General features: G+C 40.0%; 1 protein-coding gene across 2 annotated transcripts; it reads left to right on the top strand.

Annotated features, from left to right (window-relative positions):
• The first annotated feature begins 4,819 nt into the window (after positions 1-4,819).
• LOC118219415 (solute carrier family 2, facilitated glucose transporter member 6-like) lies at positions 4,820-13,203 on the top strand. Of its 2 annotated transcripts, XM_035402558.1 has the most exons (11): positions 4,820-5,135; positions 5,544-5,697; positions 5,963-6,169; positions 6,892-6,991; positions 7,988-8,199; positions 9,499-9,648; positions 9,852-9,960; positions 10,217-10,369; positions 11,964-12,011; positions 12,198-12,343; positions 12,537-13,203. In XM_035402558.1, exons 1-11 carry the CDS (start codon positions 5,089-5,091, stop codon positions 12,696-12,698), a joined length of 1,488 nt encoding a protein of 495 aa, XP_035258449.1. In that variant the 5' UTR covers positions 4,820-5,088; the 3' UTR covers positions 12,699-13,203. The 2 variants fall into 2 exon arrangements, with proteins under 2 accessions (XP_035258449.1, XP_035258450.1); XM_035402559.1 differs by lacking the exon at positions 11,964-12,011 and having other exon boundaries at positions 4,823-5,135.
• Positions 13,204-14,990: the final 1,787 nt, after the last annotated feature.

Below are 14,990 nucleotides of genomic sequence, written 5' to 3'. Positions count from 1 at the left end.
CATTATTTTTGTCTTCATGCACCAGGTGGAAAACTTGCTGTACAAAGTGCGTTGTCATATTTACACGCCGGCAGATCAGTTATTAAAATACTTGGTAGATTTGTTAATCACCGCTGTGTTAATTTTTATTCGGTAAAAAGTGACTTGCGAATGATCGGTCAGCTAGCGTCACTCAGCAAGTGAACACCACAAACGGCGGCGAAAACCTACAAGGTTAACTTACTCGGTTAACAGCAGGTCTACCAGACAGTTATATGAACATTAGCCAAATCACCAGTAGCCTACACATCTCTGATTGAATGACCATCAGTGTAGTCGATGTTCTTCCCCTGTGGTTCATATTGCTAATGCGTGAGCTAACCACGGATAGTCTACCTAGCTCACTGGCAAGCTGCAGTGATATGCTAGCTAAACATATTCGTTTTTTCTGAGAAACATAAATTGAAGATAACTGAACATAATGGTATTATTAATGTCATACATATAACGTGATTACATGACACAGCACAGTCACGGATGGAAATTAAACTCCGTAAACATTTGATAATATATTTTAAAACATAACGGCAGACAGTCAGCTAGCCTCAAGTTCGTTCTGCAATCGTTCGCTCAGATTGATGGGCTTTCCGCACCGGACTGTCAATCACATCGTAAAAATCACAGAACCGCTTAACTCTATGGTTTTGGCTCCAAATTGACAACATGGCCCGCCATTGAGCTTCAAAACGTGTTTTAGAGACCCACGGAGTGTCAATGGGTGACGTCACAGTAGCTGTGTCCATATTTTTTCAGTCTCTGCTACTAATATAACTTATAAGAACCAGAGAAAAGAATGAACAAGAATCAAAGGTATTAGCCGTTTTTAATTGGATTGCTGAGAGCAGCTAGCTACAAAAGGTTTTGCAGTTCACTTAACCATGTCCGTACCCCATGTGTGAAGATTAAGAAGTGTCGTGGTTTGGCGATAATGTAAAGGAGCAGCACTGACTAAGCACACCCACACCTTCAAAATGGCCAATAGGAAAGCAGTGCATTTTTTGATGACCAATGACAAAATTACAGAAAACTATGAACGCTCAAAAAATAGCTATAACGGTGATTTTCTCAGAGTTTTCATTGGATGGGCAGATGATTCCTCTGGGTGGACAAGGCTTATCTGTGGGTGGGCAACGCTCACCCCAGCCCACCCCCTAGACACTGCCCTGATTATTAGCAACATTCATATATCAAAATGACAATATGGATTCATGGGGAGACCGGGGCTGGTTGTCACATGGGTTGGTTGTCACACTTCTTATATCTTCCCCACTAGAGGGCACTGTCTAAAAAAAACATGTCACCAAAGTGTCCTTTGTGGTCAAAGGTCAGCCACATGGTCATTTCACCTGCAAGCCACTACACATTGAGGTGAGAGGAATTTTATAAAAATCATGGCAAAAAAGTAATTTTTTTATTTGTTTTTAATTTTAAAATAGAAATTTAGCTAAAAACTAAAACTATCAGTGAAAAGAAGAGGGTGAGAGCTACATTTACAATAATATTTTTCTAGCTAGTTTAAACCATGTGGTCAGTAGCCTCCCATGTAGCGAAACTGTGCTAATGGGGCTGGTCGTCACATTTTGTCAGGGGCTGGTTGTCACATGTGACAACCAGCCCCTGACACATGATTGATGTCACAATCTTATGAATTATTCCATTCTATATGTCTGTCATTCTATAGGCTATGTCTCTTTAGGTAGAAAGATGGTGAGGACATTCGTCAAGAAAACAGAGAAAGGCCAGACAGGGTCAGATGTCATGTTAAGTGCAGCAAGAAAGGTGAAGCTAGAAAATAAAACCATCAGAAGCACAGCTAAGGAATTCAATATAAATTATCGCACACTTGCAAGATACTGCCAAAAGTTCAGTGAGAGAGACATACAGGGTGTTAATCCTTTTCCCTCCAAGCATGTTGGGTACATAAGAAACAGGCTTATATTTGACAAAAACCAGGAAATGGAATTGGTGAATTATGTGATTAAAGCATCTGACATTTATTTTGGCCTCTCACCCAAAGACGTCCGTGGCCTTGCATATCAGTATGCAGTGGCTCTCAAGCTGCCTGTTCCACAGTCATGGTGTGAGAAGAACCTTGCAGGTCCTGACTGGTTTACTGCTTTTCTCAAACGCCATCCAGCCCTGTCTATCCGCACACCTGAAGCAACCAGTCTGGCACGTGCCACTAGCTTTAATAAAGAAAATGTTGAACAATTCTTCAACAACCTGGAGGAAGTCATGAAAAGACATAAATTCCAGCCACATGAAATATGGAATATGGACGAGACTGGCATAACTACTGTGCACAAGCCAAACAAGGTTGTAGCACGCAGAGGTTTCAAGCAGGTTGGATCAATTACCTCAGCAGAGAGGGGCACCCTTGTCACATTGGCCTGTGCTGTTTCTGCTTCAGGGAACAGTATTCCACCATTTTTCATCTTCCCAAGAGTAAACTTTAAGGATCACTTCCTTAACAACGCTCCAATTGGTAGCAGAGGATCAGCCAATGTAAGTGGCTGGATGAAGGAGGAGCATTTCTTGGAATTCTTACAACATTTTGTTTCCCACACTAAGTGCACTATTCAAAATCCATGCTTGCTTCTTCTGGATAATCATGGGTCTCACCTGTCTATCGAAGGGCTTGATTATGCAAAACGGAATGGCATTGTCCTGCTGTCATTTCCACCACATTGCTCCCATCGTCTGCAGCCACTGGACAGGACAGTGTTTGGGCCCTTGAAGAAAAACATCAACACAGCCTCTGCTGCATGGATGATCAATAACCCAGGAAAAACCATGACAATATACGACATCCCTGACCTTGTTGCCACTGCTTACCCACTGTCTGCAACACCAGTAAACAACCAGGCAGGTTTCAGAGTGAGTGGCATTTGTCCTTTTAATAAACAGATTTTTCCTGATTTGGATTTTCTCGCCCAAATCCTGAGTCATGCCCCCCCCAAACATCCAGTGACAGTCACATTTTAGTAACAAACCATGACATTGCAGCACAGGATGAGTCTCTCCCAACCCCTTCAACAAGTAAAGACACCCCCCAACCAGCTGAGGGTGACATCAGCACAACAGCATGCTCCAATGCTGCCATTACTAGTCCAGAAGCCCTGAGGCCATATCCAAAGGCTGGCCCTAGGAAGGCTGTCCAAAAGAGAAGGAAGAGAAAAAGTGCTATACTCACAGACACACCAGTTAAAGAACAACTCGAAGAGGAGAAAAAGAAGCAAAAGATGACAAAGAAACGATGCACAGAGAAAGAAAGAAAACGCCAAAATCCCCCCTCACTCAGTCAAAAGAAAAAGCAAAAAACAAAAAGAAGGCTCATTTCAGAGTCATCATCTGAAGAGGAGGAGTGCTTTTGCCTCGTATGTCTTGAGCCCTTCTCAAACAGCCGCTCTAAAGAGGTATGGCTGCAGTGCTACCTTTGTCACAACTGGGCACACAAGGACTGTACACCTGGCATGCCAGTACGAGTATATATCTGCCACAACTGTGAATCCTGTGATTCCAACTCAGATTAAGTCTTTGTTCTCTTTACTATTTGTCTCTCTCTCGCTCATTCTCCCCCTCTCTCTCTGTAATGCGCACACACACACACACACTCAAACAAACACACAGACAGAAGGACACATACATGCCCACATACAAAATATTGAATATTTTCAGTGCAGTTTTGTTAATGTTTTAAAACTATATTTTCATGTTTTATGTCTGTTTGAATCTTACTGTAAAGGTTAAAGTTTTACATAGCTTTTATGAATGTTGGCATGAAATCATACATTTTTATAAATTTTATTCAATTGATTCAAATGAAATCAGATGTTTTATATTGATTGAAATGTTTTATATTGTTTGAAATGAAATCAGACGTTTTTATATTGATTGAAATGTTTTATATTGTTTGAAATGAAAGCAGATGTTTTATATTGATTGAAATGTTTAATTAATTGCAATGTTTTACATGTGAAATGAAATCAGACGTTTTTATATTGATTGAAATGTTTTACAGTATATTGATTGAAATGTTTGTCTGTTTTGACGAGTAAAAATATTTTGGAATGCAGTAAGTTGATGATTTCACTGAATTAATACAGCACAGTGTTGCTCGGGAATTTTATTGAAAGTAAAAATTGTGACAACCAGCCCCGGTCTCCTAATCCTAGGTCATGGTTTAATAGTCCGCGTATTCTGATACATCGGTTCTGTGCAAGCAACTCTGAATTTAACTCATTTCTACATCGATAAGTCAACAGCCTCATAATGCTCCGTGCTCGTCCAAGCAAGTACGCGCGCTGTGACGTAAAACCATGCGGACCAAATTGGAATGAAAAAATCTTAGATCTTCTTCTGTTGGACTCAAACAAAATCGGTGGCTGGAGACTTTTTAGTTCAGTGTGAAGAAATTTTAGAGCTAAAAAGTTCTGTCCAAAATTATTTAGTTTGGCCAGAGTAAATTCGTAGTTCCGAATGGACTTCAATGTGGAAATTTTCTTTTTGGTAACCACTGGAGTTTATGAGCTTTACTGAGAATGGCAATCCCTGGTCTTTTTTTTTTTTTTTTTTTCTTTTTTTTAATTTTTTTTTTTTATGGCAATCCCTGGTCCCTGGGCTTTCCACCTTCTCAATGATGTCATACCATAGTCACTTGGGTAAGGATTGCTCACTTCCCCAAATTAGACCGAAAAGTCTGCTTTAACTTTTCAATGGGTTTTTTTTCAATCCGATTTTTCGAAATATACGACAATAATAAAATTATAGATCATTGTACTTTTTCAACTTTCCACTTGGTAAATTCATGGAAAAGTGGCGACAGCATTCAGGGTGAAAGAAATGAAATGTAACCGAAACATTTTTTGTTTCTTTACAATTTCACGGTTCATGGTTCCGTATTTTGTGGGCCAAAGATAAAAAATCCCGATTTTCGAAATAAAACATTTTTCTGTGCGCTTTCAGTTTCGTGTTCTGTATTATCTGGAGCACACTGCGTTTCGTTTTATTCAAGAGGCCGCTTCCAACACGAGCTAATCAGGTAGCAGAATGGACGAGACAAAGCCACTTCGTAACAGCGGTTCAGGAACCACAAGGTAATGGCGATAAAGTTATTGGCAAAGTATTCAAATATTTTTTAAGAGAGAGATAGTTTGTGTAAATGGAGAAACAATGGAAGAGCTGGAAATGTTTCTGATACAGTCTCACAAAGAGTTCGATAGATGTTTGAATTGTGAGTCGAGACGGAACACATACAGGCGTACGGTTTAATAGAACAGAACTCGTACGGTTTAATGCAGACATACCGTTTCGATGTGCCATTTCTAGCTTACTGTGCTTGACTGCGGCATTTAAAACCATTTTATCCTTTTAACATTTAAAGTATTACTTTGATGTTCTGTGGAAACACATAGTATTACCCAAAAGTCTGTGTGCTTGCATTTTTGAACAGAATTGACTGGTGGTAAAGAGGGATTTACACTTTGGGTTTTTTCTCTTCCCAGCAACACCAGGCTGTTCCTGGCAGTATTTTCCGCTGTTCTAGGGAACTTCAATTTTGGATTTTCTATGGTGTACCCTTCCCCAGTGATACCCCAGCTTCAAGTCATTGATAACCCCAGTCTGAGGATGAACACACATCAGGTGGCTTGGTTTGGGGTAAGAAAAGCAAACAATTATGACACTCACTTCCCTAGCAGTTTTTACTAAACGTCATGAGACTGAGTACTTCATGAACATTGTTTTGTAAGTACTGTGGATTCAATGTAAGCAGGGCTATTGTCATATCGTGAAAGATAATCTTAAAACTGGTTTTGAGTTTTGTTTTTGGTTTTTGCTTCAAATGAATTATTTTGTTTCTTTTCTCTTCCTGCTCTCTTATTTTATATCCATCTCCATTTCCCACTCTCTCTCCCCTGGTCAGTCAATCTTCACGCTGGGCGCTGTGGCGGGGGGCCTGGGGACCATGTTGCTGAACGACAGGCTCGGCAGGAAGCTCAGCATCATGCTGTCTGCTGTGCCTTCCACTGCGGGGTATCTGCTGATAGGCGGGGCTCAGGTGGTGTGGATGCTGCACCTGGGCCGATTCCTGACTGGGATTGCGGGAGGCATGACTGCTGCCTCCATTCCTGTGAGTCACGCTAATCCAGTCAGAGCAACAGTGCATCCAATTGTGGCTGGCATGCCTGCAGGTGTTGTACAATTGGCTCTAGCATCACCCAGTGAATGGAATGACTCAGCCAGGCAGGACAAAACTGCTAACAAAGCATTCTGATCTTGTCATTTAAACGCAACATACTTTGATAGAAGTTTTTGTATGATTTATTTTATAGCTTGAAATGAAAAAATATACAAAAATTATACGCTGGGTGCAGTTTATCCCTAAAGGTTTTCTGAATGAATCTTCAAATATAGATTTCAATACTGAAAATGTGAAGTTAGCAGTAGCCTACTTCAGCAAAAGTGCTAAGAAAAGACCTTCATAAGACCTTTGTCACATTTAAAAGATGCTGGACTGCCTAATTAAAATGATGTTTAACATTTATCTAATATATTATTTTCTTTTTATTGAAATAGTGGCAGGAACCATGGTGAAACACAACTCTGTCTTCAAAAATGCAAGCAAAAATGATACAGAAAAGGTCTGATTTTAAGGGCTGATTAAAAATTTGCCAACCTGTGTGTGACCAGTATGTTTATCATCACAAACACTGAGTTCCAAACATAAGGGAAATTTAAGGTCTGGCAAATACATTTTGAAACCTAACTGAGAATAAATCGGGTGGATTACAGTTCATTCATTACCATGCTTGGATGTTAAAAATTTTATTTTACCTGTCTCACCTGTCCAAGGTATATGTGTCAGAGATCTCCCATCCAGCAGTCAGGGGAATCCTGGGATCCTGTCCCCAGATCACTGCTGTGTGTGGATCCCTTGCTCTCTATGCTCTTGGTAAGATCCTTGCATAACCAAAATGATTTGTGGGTAATTCGCCAGGAAAATGTAGCCTTTTTAACCTTGGCCTCTCAGATCTTTCTGATATTTGACACCCTTATTTTATTCATTTATTTACTTAACCTTTATTTAACCGGGTAAAAGCGATTGAGAACAAATTCTTATTTACAACACTGGCCTGGCCAAGAAGGCATGCGTCAATCAAAACCTACAAACATTGTTAATGTAACATTGGAGCAATGACCATTGGTATGTTTTGAGACCAAAACACTTACCATCATTATGAAAATTAGGGGTAGAGTGTCCATTTTCACTTCACTTTTGCCCCACCCACCTCTATTTTCAAGATCTAGTTTGACAACTTAAAATGTTAAAAAAACAGTATCTTGGTCTCGTTGTAAGACACAGACTTGCTTGACAATACGGTTCATGTTTTAGTAATAGCATCTCGTAGAAACCAATTTAGTAGCCTTAAAAAACTTTTTTTTGAAACTTCTATATCTTCCTTAAAGTACTGTGTTCAGCTCTGTGGAAAGTTCAAAGAAGGGTACATTGCATTGTACAAATGTGCATTATTAGTAATGAGATAAGATTGTCAAGATAGTTGATATCATCTGGCTTAGTAAAAGGAGACTTTGATGGGATTTGAATGAGATTGAGTAATATGAGGAAATTAGCCAAAGATAACTTCCTCATGAATATCAGGAAGTATTCATATACACAAAGAGTTTTGTAACAGCTTGCTTAGTCTTGTAGTAGAGACAGTGACCCTTGGGTGTTCAAGTCCAGGCTTTATGCAAGATAAAATACTTTCTAGTTTGTAGCAAAGTGGGAAGCTTAAGATGGGCTGAATGACCATTATTATGTGTTCTTATCCTCATATGATTATTATTAACTTTAGAATCTTCCCAGTTACAGTTACAGCATTAAGCCTCGTGACAGTCACTGTTAGGTTGGCCATTAGGCCTGTTGATTTTCTGTGTTTCTGGGAAGGTCTGGTGTTGCCATGGCGATGGCTAGCAGTCGCTGGAGAGGTTCCCAGTCTCATCATGCTGGTGCTGCTTTGCTTCATGCCAAAGTCACCGCGGTATCTCATTGCCCAAGGGAGAGATGCTGATGCCCACCAAGCATTAGGCTGGCTCCGGGGCCCAAGCTCTGACATCACTGCTGAGTTCAACAAAATCCAAAGGAGCATCGCTTCACAGGTTACACTGCAAAAACACAGTGTGTCTGTTTGTGTGTGTGTGTGTCTCCTCAAGAGAGAGTTTTTTTTTTTTTTTGTAGCTGTGATTGTATATACTGAATATGTGGTAGTTGTGCTGCAGAAATTCCAGATTTTCATATTATGTAATAGAAAAGCTCCTAGCTCCACTCTGTTCTCTAATTTTGTATAATATACAGGACATACTGTAACGGAGTGAACCCTCCGTACCTGCTAGGACACTATTTTTTAAAACGTTTGTGTTTTAACTGCTTATGGTAGCGGTTGTTTGGTGCTAGTATGCCACTTTCATAAATGTAGTGCACACCATTCATGCTTGCTAGTTTGTCAACTCAAACACATTCGCTACTGTACATCTGTTCACCACCACAATATACTGCAAATCACTTAAACATACACATCTGGTTTCAAACATTAAATTGAATTATTTTAGCATTCCATGTTCAATAAACGCAATTTTAGGAGTTGCTACTAACCGTGGTTTACTCCGTTTGTTCCATTTTCAAACTGGAATGACGTAATCCGACTGTCACGATTCTGTGCAATTTTATTTGAAGCGCTGAACAAGAAGAATTGGCTATTTTAGACGAGGAGTCCATAAAGTGCATTTGTAATATTTTCTCATACCCAATTAGATATGTGATTATTAGATATAAAGTAGCAACGGATAATATATGATTTCTGTATGTAAAAATATATACTGCCATTTCCTCTGAGAAAATTGAATACTGCATGGAAATGGTATAGTCTGTATATAGATAATGTGTAGTGTATATAAGCAGGTCATTTTGCTCTCAGTAGTGGCTGGCAGTAGGTTGAGTGTACTTGAATGAGTATAATTGATGTGCTGATTGTTTTGTTTTGTATATATGTGTAAATGTATGTATAATAGTTGGGGGCACTTTTGCTAATAAAACACCCCACTTGGATTACACAAGTTTGAGTCTTCGCTCCAAAGTTCATTGTAAAATCCACTGACTGACAATCCTTGTAACACATACTCATGTACAATAGTATATGTATGCTGTTTACACACACACACATATATATATATATATATATACATACACAGTATACATACACATACTTATTGTATTTTTTGTCTGTACTGTATTGATATGTATTGTATGCAGAGGCATGATGTGCTGGTTATTTTATGAAAGGCTAATGGAGTATCTAGGAAGGGAGTGAATATACTTGTTCATATCAAGCCTATTCCTGCCTGTCCTGTATAAATTAATAAGTAAACAAAATGATGTGGGATTCAAATGTTGTTTTCTAGAGAAAGATAAGATGGGCGGAGCTGGCCACACCATTCTACTATAAGCCAATCCAGATTGCCGTGGTGATGCGGTTCCTGCAGCAGATGACTGGAATAACTCCCATCCTTGTGTACTTGGAGCCCATCTTTCACCTGACCAGAGTCTCACTGGTACGTCACATTTTCCAGCTACATGCACATTGTTTTTCTAGGGTCACATTTTAGAAGAAACTGGTTTGAAATACACATTTGTGCATACAATCTGTGTCTAGGTACATAAGTGTAGGTTTCAATCCTTTGTTTTACTAGGGTAGCTAGCTGTAAACTGTGGTGTAAATTCTCTTTGTGCTAATGCATTAGGTGTGTTTACTTAGGAGCCAAAGTATGATGCAGCCCTGGTGGGCTCGGTACGGCTGCTGTCTATTGTGATCGCGGCCAGTTTAATGGACAAGGCTGGCAGGAAGGCCCTCCTCTTCTCATCAGGTGGGAGCAGAATGATTGACACCTAGGGCTGTAGGCAGGATGATTAACAGTTTGCAGACCTGACAGGTCAGGTCTGGAAACTCCTAATCTTAATCTGTACAAAGAAGGCATAGGCTGACCAGCAGCTGCGAACTGACTGATTTACTCATTCACGGGCTGCCTGACTCATAGGCTTAGTGACTGACTGTCTAATGAAACAACAGTGAATGTCTGATGAACCAATCATTTACTCCGACTCCTTCCTTTCTCCCACCAGGATTCCTGATGTTCCTTTCCACCCTTAGCATGAGCATATACTCTCACACCACGCCATGCCCTGCCCTCAATGTCACCACCCTCCCCTTACAGACCACACCCTTTGACCCCTCTAGCCTCATCCCGTTGATCAGCACCATGATCATTATATTTGGTAAGTTTGTTGATAAACCCCATTAAAAATAATAGCACACATGACAGAATATATTAACTGCAACAATTGAAGCATGTGTTCAGAGGATGTGATGAGATACATACTAGGAAAGCAAAAACTGAAGGAACATCAGGGATGGACCTCAACCCCATAAGGCATTGGTTTTCAGTCAAACAAGAACATTTCATGAAAATGATGAAAATAAGGAAATTAAAAAAATTATTGGGGTGGTTTGATGTAAATCTGTTTATTTAGGAATTGGGCAATCAGCATAAAATTTTATTGTACTTTCTTTCAATTTGTGGTTTTTATTATGATAGTCTAATTCCTTAACTCCATTTAGCCATCAACAAATAATTTAAAGAACAACCTTCAAAAAGTTTTTTTTCTTCAGTTTGACGAGGGAAATTGTTTCTAATGGAAGCTAATGGCTTCTGGTATGTAGAACCTTCTGGGAGCTTCTCATTACTAGGTTTGCTGATAAGGAAATGGCACGTTAACTGAGTGTATGGGAGGACAGGACAATTGCGATTGCCTGAGGATTGTATTTACAAGCCAGAGTAATAGGGTTTCGGGTTATTTCGGGCATGAAGAAAAGATCTAAGTGACTGAAAGAGGGTTCATTATTCTGCCACGGATAGCAGGAGCTTCAGTCACAAAGAGTGCTTAACTGGCTGGTGTTTCAATAGAAACAGTGACTAAAGTGACACCTGCATTTAGATCTATGGGAAAGACAGCAGTAAATAGGGTCGGAAATTGTGGGTGTATTAGAGGTTAGTGATGCTCGTGTATTAGTGCAATATGTAAGGCAAAACAGAAGAGCAGCTCTACCTCAGGAGACTGAGAATGTCAATGTAGGTGATCAGACTGTGTCAGCAAGCACAGTTCGTCAACAACTACATAGAGAGGGATATTATAGTAGGGTTGCAGTGCATAAACCCCTCATTACAAGTGCTTTTGGTCTATACACATTTAAGAGTTCAGTAGTGCAAAGACCATAAGCACTGGTCTGCACAGATGCGAAATGGTGAGATGAGTCACCATATTCTCAACAAGTGGGCAAGTGCATGTGTGGCATACACCTAGACAACGGTACAGGCCTGAATGCTTGACCCCTACAGTGAGGGGATCTGGTGGCTTTTATGCTGTGGGGGTCATTTTCATGGCATGGTTTGGGTCCACTTGTCCCCTAAGAGGGAAGGGCCTCTGAAAATAAATACAAAGTTATTCTGAGTGATAACCTTTATCCTATGATGAAACTATCCTGATGGGAGTGGCCTATTCCAGAATGACAGTGCCCCCAACCACAAGACACAAGGGGTCATTGAATGGTTTGATGAGTATGTAAATTATGTGAATCATATGCTATGGACTTTGCAGTCACCAGATCTCAACCCAATGGAGTACCTACAGGACATTTTCGACCAATGTGTATGGAATATCTTTCGGAAGAATGGTGTTCCATCCCTCCAATAGAGTTGCAGAGAATCTATGCCAAGGCGCATTGAAGCTGTTCTGGCAGTTTGTGGTGGCCCAACATCTTACGAAGACACTATGTTGGTTTTTCCCTTTCATTTGTCACCCGTCTGTACAGGTGACCAACCTAGAATGGTATGGGTGAAGCATGGAGCCACTGATGCATGTAATGTATACAGAGATGTCATGTTCTTTACTACTAACAAGGGCAGCAAGTCACAGTCTCAAGTCAGTTACATAGCAGCCTGCTTACAGTATATAATCTGCCTGATCAAATAGCCCACACCATTATATTGGAATGAAACAAACTTTCTGCTAGTTTGTATTCAGTTCTACTCCTTTCTCTCTCCAGGCTATGCCATGGGATGGGGCCCAATCACTTGGCTGCTGATGTCAGAGGTCTTGCCACTGGGGGCCAGGGGTGTGGCCTCTGGTCTGTGTGTTGGTGTCAGCTGGCTCACTGCCTTTGTACTGACTCAGGTCTTTATGCATGTGGTGGTGAGTCTGTCTGTCTGTCTGTCTGTCTATCTACTTACCAGCCAAACACCTTAACCAAGCCTGTAAATCCAAAAAGTACTGATTCTGAAGGCTGGTTCACAAGAAAGGCTGCAAACATTGTCTCAGGAACAGTGGGTATTGTGGGTGGGTGTTGTTCCAGATATGTTGTACATATTTGTTCTCTACCCCACAGGAAGCATGGGGACTGTTTGTTCCCTTTCTGTTCTTCTCTGTGGTCTGTGTGGTCAACATCATGTTCACAGCTGTGTGTGTACCTGAGACACGTGGACGCTCCCTGGAGGAGATAGAGAACTATTTCCGCACTGGTCGCGCCTTCACCATTAGGGACATCTGACAGCTAGTCCAGAAAATATAGAACACCCATTTACATCCCAAGCTTTTTGCTGCTGTGACGGATGGCATTAATGTGTTCTCTCTTGGGAACCTGAAGATACAACAACTAGAAATGCTGTGTGATGTATTGAATGTTTGTCCCACATGCATCTTTGGTTGATGAAAAGTTTTTTTTGGGAAAACTTTCCTTTTACATTAATTGTATTTCCAGTTAATTAAAATAGATACATGAATAAATATCAGATTGTTATGACACAAAATCCACCTACATTACAATAACCAGTTGTATGTACCACAAAGCCACTTCAAAGTAATAAGATTTTCATTAAAATAAATGTCACTATCTATCCCTGAATTAGGTAACACAATGGTGATTGAGCCTTGTTATTACCCCATGGGTCTAGGGGTGCATGGGGTCTGTAACTGGATGTTAAGAATGCCGGGAGATGTTAATGCTGTATAAATGACGGTAACAACAATAAATCAAACACAGACAAAAGCAGCAACTCAATGCATGAGTGTTTTACTGTGCGAACAAAACAAAAGGTGCAACAAACTACTACAGGACATACAACAACCCAGACACACACTACCAGGGTCAAAGGACGCTGGGTGTTGCCAAAAGAACAGAAAAACAAGCTAGCTAAACCAGAGTGTAATTTAATCCAGTGTATCAAGTACACAAACAAAAAGCCTATCTACTCTAACTAGCAGACTGAAAACAATTGGTTGGCAATCACCCCTAAGGACTAGTGGATCTATACATAACATACCCTACGGGCATATGTACAGGAGCCCCTAGTCTTACCTGTCCCAAGCCTTGGAAGTGTACACAAAAACAAGACAAGTTCAAATGAGTGATTAACATACAGAGTCAAATACTAACACAGAGCAAAAAGTCAGACATCCATCCTGGCAAACAGTCAAGGCTTATATAGCAGAGGTGGCGAGTTCTGATTGGTTGATCCAGAATTGACACGGAGGGCGGGGATTGGTGGGACTTGGTGGATGGTGATTGACAGGCGGCGCAGCCAACGAAGATGATGGCAGGTCGCGATTGAGCCAGTTAACCTTGAATGAAGTCCTGCAGCTTGATGCACCAGTATAACGTAAGTTTGAGTAGAACTTGTAACAACCTTATGTATAACTTGCAATATTGCAAGTCTAAACATTATCGGCTGATAATACTGCAATCAGCCATTGGCCTATAGTTTGAAAACAACCGATGGTCAGCTGCGATTATGTCCTGTCAACCAAAAGGAGAAAATAGTCTGTTGTTTATTTGTAATTCAAGAGGTAGGTTTCCTTTGCTTGTCAGATACAAAAGAATTGCACTTCGTTTTCCATATTCAATGTTTCGTCTATAATTGTACAGACCGGGTGGGCTGCTATGGAGGACTAAATGTGCCAAAATGAAATTATTAATATAATTCCATATTTTATTTAATATCTAAATAAAGAATTAAATTGGTCAATAATTAAATAAATCATTTTATTTTGAAATAATTAAATAATTGTCACCTCATGGTTGTCCTTTTCACAATAACGTGATTATATTTTATTTCATAATAACATGTATTTCCAAATGGCTTTTTATTTCATAATGACATTTTTCCAAATGGCATTTTTATTTCCGAACTAACGGTTTCATTTCATGATGAGACTTTTCAAAATGGAAAGACCTCCTGTCAATCAACACGAGCAGGGCGTGATCACTCGCGGTCATTGGTTGCCCAGGCATTGAGGCAAAAGCAGCAGCACTACAAATATCGATCTGCATGTTAAAATTATAGATGGCAACCCTAGTATTATAGCTATTGATGTACTAGTCACTTCAAGCACATCCATTTCCAACATAGGTGCAAATAAATAAACAATGCATCCACAAATTTATTGAATAAGTACAAATCCTTTATGGGAATGAAAGCAAAAACACAAAACACACAGATTAAGCTTCATAAAAGCTAATGCAACGTCATTTTAACCAATTCTAACACTCCTGTGATTAAGAAAATTAGGTAGCAAGCAGGGCTAATGCAGCTAGCCATCCCACTTGCAGTTCCTGCCTAGCAGGATTGGTGAAGTGTCTTCTCGGCTGTCTCCCCGAACACAAACAGAAGCTAGTTTTAACTAGTGACTAGCAAATGAAAGTGCCTTTATTCAGATCCAACACTCAAACATTTGCTTGATTGTTTTTTCTTAACTATTATCATTAGCAAGTTAACTAGATAATAGGGGTGAGCGAGTACACCATCTGTATCTGTATTTGTTCATCCAACAAAATTATCTGTAT

The sequence above is a fragment of the Anguilla anguilla genome, unplaced genomic scaffold (assembly GCF_013347855.1).
Source record: "Anguilla anguilla isolate fAngAng1 unplaced genomic scaffold, fAngAng1.pri scaffold_108_arrow_ctg1, whole genome shotgun sequence".
Classification (NCBI taxonomy): domain Eukaryota; kingdom Metazoa; phylum Chordata; class Actinopteri; order Anguilliformes; family Anguillidae; genus Anguilla; species Anguilla anguilla.
Note: the sequence above shows the minus strand (reverse complement) of the source record. Positions and strands in the feature narration are given on the sequence as shown.

What these genes read in the sequence shown, in the direction of transcription:
- LOC118219415 (XM_035402558.1), top strand. Translation starts at nt 5,089, where the DNA reads ATGGACGAGACAAAGCCACTTCGTAACAGCGGTTCAGGAACCACAAG. An exon ending in AAAGGAGCATCGCTTCACAG is followed by an intron (nt 8,200 to 9,498) that starts GTTACACTGCAA and finishes GTTGTTTTCTAG; the next exon opens with AGAAAGATAAGATGGGCGGA. An exon ending in ACCTGACCAGAGTCTCACTG is followed by an intron (nt 9,649 to 9,851) that starts GTACGTCACATT and finishes GTGTTTACTTAG; the next exon opens with GAGCCAAAGTATGATGCAGC.